Below are 3,681 nucleotides of genomic sequence, written 5' to 3' on the forward strand. Positions count from 1 at the left end.
TTCAACATAGATCATAGAATGTATAATTTTTTCCTCAAAATACAAAAGTCATCATTTACTTACAGTATCTTAAAATAAATAGCAATATAGAACATTAACATATCACATGCCATGTGTATATACTTCATACAAATCATCACAGAAGTGCATAAATAACTGCAATACCAAGCTAATTATATTCCCCTATGGTTCAACAATGATCTTCCCAGTAGCATGACCATCAATACTCTTGGCCCAAGCTTCTTCAGCTTTGCTGACGGGATGCTTTGAATCAATCACTGTCTTAAGCTTTCCTTCCTTCACTAACTCAACGAGAAAATCTAGGTTCTCCTTCTTGGCTATTAAGAGCAATGGAACAAGCTGCTTCTTGGAGAAGGTAAGTTTCGTCAAAGCAAAAGTCAACAGGGCTCTGGGTCCGGGAGTGATATCTATCACCTTCCCATTTGAGCTCAAATTCGGCTCAAATGTAGACCAGGGCATGGCTGATGCACAGTGGATCACTGCATCATATTTTCGACCAGATGGGCTCTTTAGAGCCGCTCCATCAGGGGTCTTGTAATCAAGAACCTCATCAGCCCCTAAACTCTTGACAAATTCAATGTTGCGCGCCCCACAAGTGGCAGTCACATGTGTGTTTCCAAGCTTTGCCAACTGAACAGCATAGTGGCCAACACCACCTGAGGCAGCAGTGATCAGAATGTTTGTCTCCTTACCACTTCCATCAAGCTTGATCCCAGCTGACTGAGTGAGGGCCTGGTGAGCAGTGAGACCAGCAACAGGTAAGCCAGCACCTTCAGCTGCAGAAACTTCTGGGGGCCTTCTAACTGTCAAGCTTTCCTTAGCCACAGCAAACTCAGCTAGTCCACCTCCAGTCTGTCATCAGGTAACAAAATATTCAAAACAGAAACAAAATGATTTATGAGATCTAAATGATCGATGTAGGATATAGTATAGGTGAATTATTAAATTGCCCAAGGTGTGCAATTTGCTCTATCTAAAACTGGAAAGCAGCGCCCATTTGCATCCACCCCCATGGTGCAACATCTCCTCTTAAGCCCAAATACACAATAAGATTGTATCTATTATATGTACACAAAAGAATTTAGAATGAGGGTAGCTATCCCTGACACGTCCACTTAGAACAGCATGAGGTTAAAAGCTTATTTTTTTTGGGGAAAATCAGATTCTAAATAAAAACAGGTAATGCTAAAAGTGAAGTTTGAAGGTAAAGCAGAGTAAACAGTCTGGTCAAAAAACCTAAACAATACAAAAGAAAAAATGATTACCACTGATTCTTTTTCAATGAACCAGAATCAGGAACGTAGATGATATGATGCTATCACCAGTTGTCCAAATCTTCACAATCCAAATTTCAATCTTAATTATTAACTAGTTGAAAAAGAACCTTGAAGATCAACTTAAACAATTCAAATTTGGATTGAAGACAAAAATGAAACCTAAAGAATATCAATGAGCACTTACGTGGGGGGTAAGAAAAGCTACAACTTTGTCACCGGCTTTGAAATCTTTAACTTCTGACCCTACCCCTATTACTTCCCCTGCTACATCAGTTGCTGTTCCAACAAAAGACCTCTTCAGCCAAAACAAATAGTAATAATACAATAATGTTAGATATACAAACAAATCTTACAAAGATTTGTGTACAAACTAATGTGATACAAAATGAGTAGAAGAATGAATACAAAAAGTCAAACTTATCATATTCACTCTTTTATTCATCTTATGCCACATCATTTTGTACACAAATCTTTGTAAGATTTGTTTGTACATATAACATTGCTCATAATAATAATAAAACAGCAGTTCATTGCTTCTCATCAATTACACTAAACATTGAAAAAACCAATACGGCACCAAAAGAAGTACCCATAGAAATCCAATAAACAAAACAAACAGAAAAGCCCAATTTTTCCTGATAGAAGACATCAAAAAATTTATATAGATAGGAAAATTTATAGAAGTGGATGATGTTTGCAAAGTGCCCAGCAGCTATACAAAAGCTAAAATACCTTATAAACCATACTCGTATACAATAGTCATATATCCAAACTCCAGAAAGAGAAAAGCCCAACTAATAGTTTGGGGATATCTATACAAATTTGGGGTTGGCAATGTTTCACTTAGACTTCAGTACAATATAAATGTTATACCAACAACTAAGTTTTCTTTAAAGGTTTATGATCCTGAGATGGCATAAACCCAAATGTCGTATGAGACAATGCACGTGTTTTATGATCAATTACGACTGACTGAAAATGAGAAGTGTAGCTGAAATAAGACTGATTTGCCCCAAGTCAAACAAAGCCGAAGAAAAAGAAATATAAATCAGAGACAGCACGCTACAACACAAAGCTTCCCAAAACTGTCATAGCAAGCACTGCATGTAGGGGTCTGGAAGGCTGAGGGGGTCTCAACTCTCAAATTCGATATTGTGTTGGTATTGAATTAAAACATAAGAAAAATCAAAATTTCAATAGAAAGCAAATTATACCATTTTGTTTCAGCAGATACTAAAACACTTAGTACGATCTTCAGTGACTCACTATAAAAAAACAGAAAAAGAAAAAATGATTACCATAATCCATATCATGGTTGAAGCACATCTAAGATACCTATATATATGAAGATACATAGCAGATGTATACAAGTTATCAAAGATCCACATCATAGGGAAATTGAGTTACCAGGTATGTAAGGAAATTTGCGAGGGAAAAGAGGCCGCAGCATGCCTTTCTGCATTTTCCAATCAACTGGATTTAGACTAGTTGCTTCCAGTTTCAGCAAAACCTCATCCTTTTTTGGAGAGGGAACTGGTACATCAACGTGCTGCAACAGGCATATATCTTTATCTTAATAATCAATTAAAGTAACACTGGATTTGGTGATAACACTCCCACGCTAAATCTATTACATATATCTGAAGGAGAAAATGGGTAAAACGTATTCACATATCCATACTTCAAATCAACCTTGAAACTTGTTTGACTGAGTTTTAAATTGGAAAGGTGTATTTTCTTTCATTCCGTTTCAGCAAACATTCAAAAATGATTAAAAAAATAAAAATTTTAAGATTGTTCACTAAAATGACCAACCATAAATTCCAAATGAAGTCTGCAACATCAGAATGAAGGTCAACTAAATGGCCCCATAAGAAAATCACTTGTGCCTTGTTTCAAGGTCAAGAAAGATAATTAATTTAATGAAACTCCTAACATCATTGCACAAGAACTACAAAAAGAGATTTACAGTGAAATGAATCTTCACTTCTGACTTAAGTTTAATACCCACTTTTTTCATTCTTGTTTCGTAACTCCACGAAATCAAACCGAAAAAACAAAATTAAACGCATACGTAGGTGGGATAAGAGCAAATTGAAATACAAATTGTTGGAAAAATAAATTTGAAGAAACCCGGATAAATACAAAGAAACAATATAATTAAAAAAAAAAAAAAAACCTTCAAGCCAGCGGGTCCCCCGCCATACGTATCATACTGAACGGCGTGCATGGTACGGTTTCCAGCCATTGCAACAGGTGATGAAGCGAGAGAGGCAGAGAGGGGCAAGAACGTGAACAACTATGGTAATCCACTAGAAGTAGGTTGAGCGCGTTTTCTAGTAAAATTAGAATACTCGGTGATGAAAATGACACATAGAAGCAT

General features: G+C 36.3%; 1 protein-coding gene across 1 annotated transcript; it reads right to left on the reverse strand.

The window, feature by feature from the left end:
- Window positions 1-3,681, reverse strand: LOC116144244 (chloroplast envelope quinone oxidoreductase homolog). Its single transcript, XM_031429702.1, has 4 exons — window positions 3,478-3,681; window positions 2,706-2,847; window positions 1,483-1,574; window positions 1-873 (listed from the first exon to the last, which is right to left on the reverse strand). Exons 1-4 carry the CDS (start codon window positions 3,544-3,546, stop codon window positions 184-186), a joined length of 993 nt encoding a protein of 330 aa, XP_031285562.1. The 5' UTR covers window positions 3,547-3,681; the 3' UTR covers window positions 1-183.

This window comes from Pistacia vera, unplaced genomic scaffold (genome assembly GCF_008641045.1).
Source record: "Pistacia vera cultivar Batoury unplaced genomic scaffold, PisVer_v2 Contig44, whole genome shotgun sequence".
Lineage (NCBI taxonomy): Eukaryota > Viridiplantae > Streptophyta > Magnoliopsida > Sapindales > Anacardiaceae > Pistacia > Pistacia vera.

What these genes read in the sequence shown, in the direction of transcription:
- LOC116144244 (XM_031429702.1), bottom strand. Translation starts at nt 3,546, where the DNA reads ATGGCTGGAAACCGTACCATGCACGCCGTTCAGTATGATACGTATGGC. An exon ending in CAAATTTCCTTACATACCTG is followed by an intron (nt 1,575 to 2,705) that starts GTAACTCAATTT and finishes TTGTTGGAACAG; the next exon opens with CAACTGATGTAGCAGGGGAA. An exon ending in TAGCTTTTCTTACCCCCCAC is followed by an intron (nt 874 to 1,482) that starts GTAAGTGCTCAT and finishes ACCTGATGACAG; the next exon opens with ACTGGAGGTGGACTAGCTGA.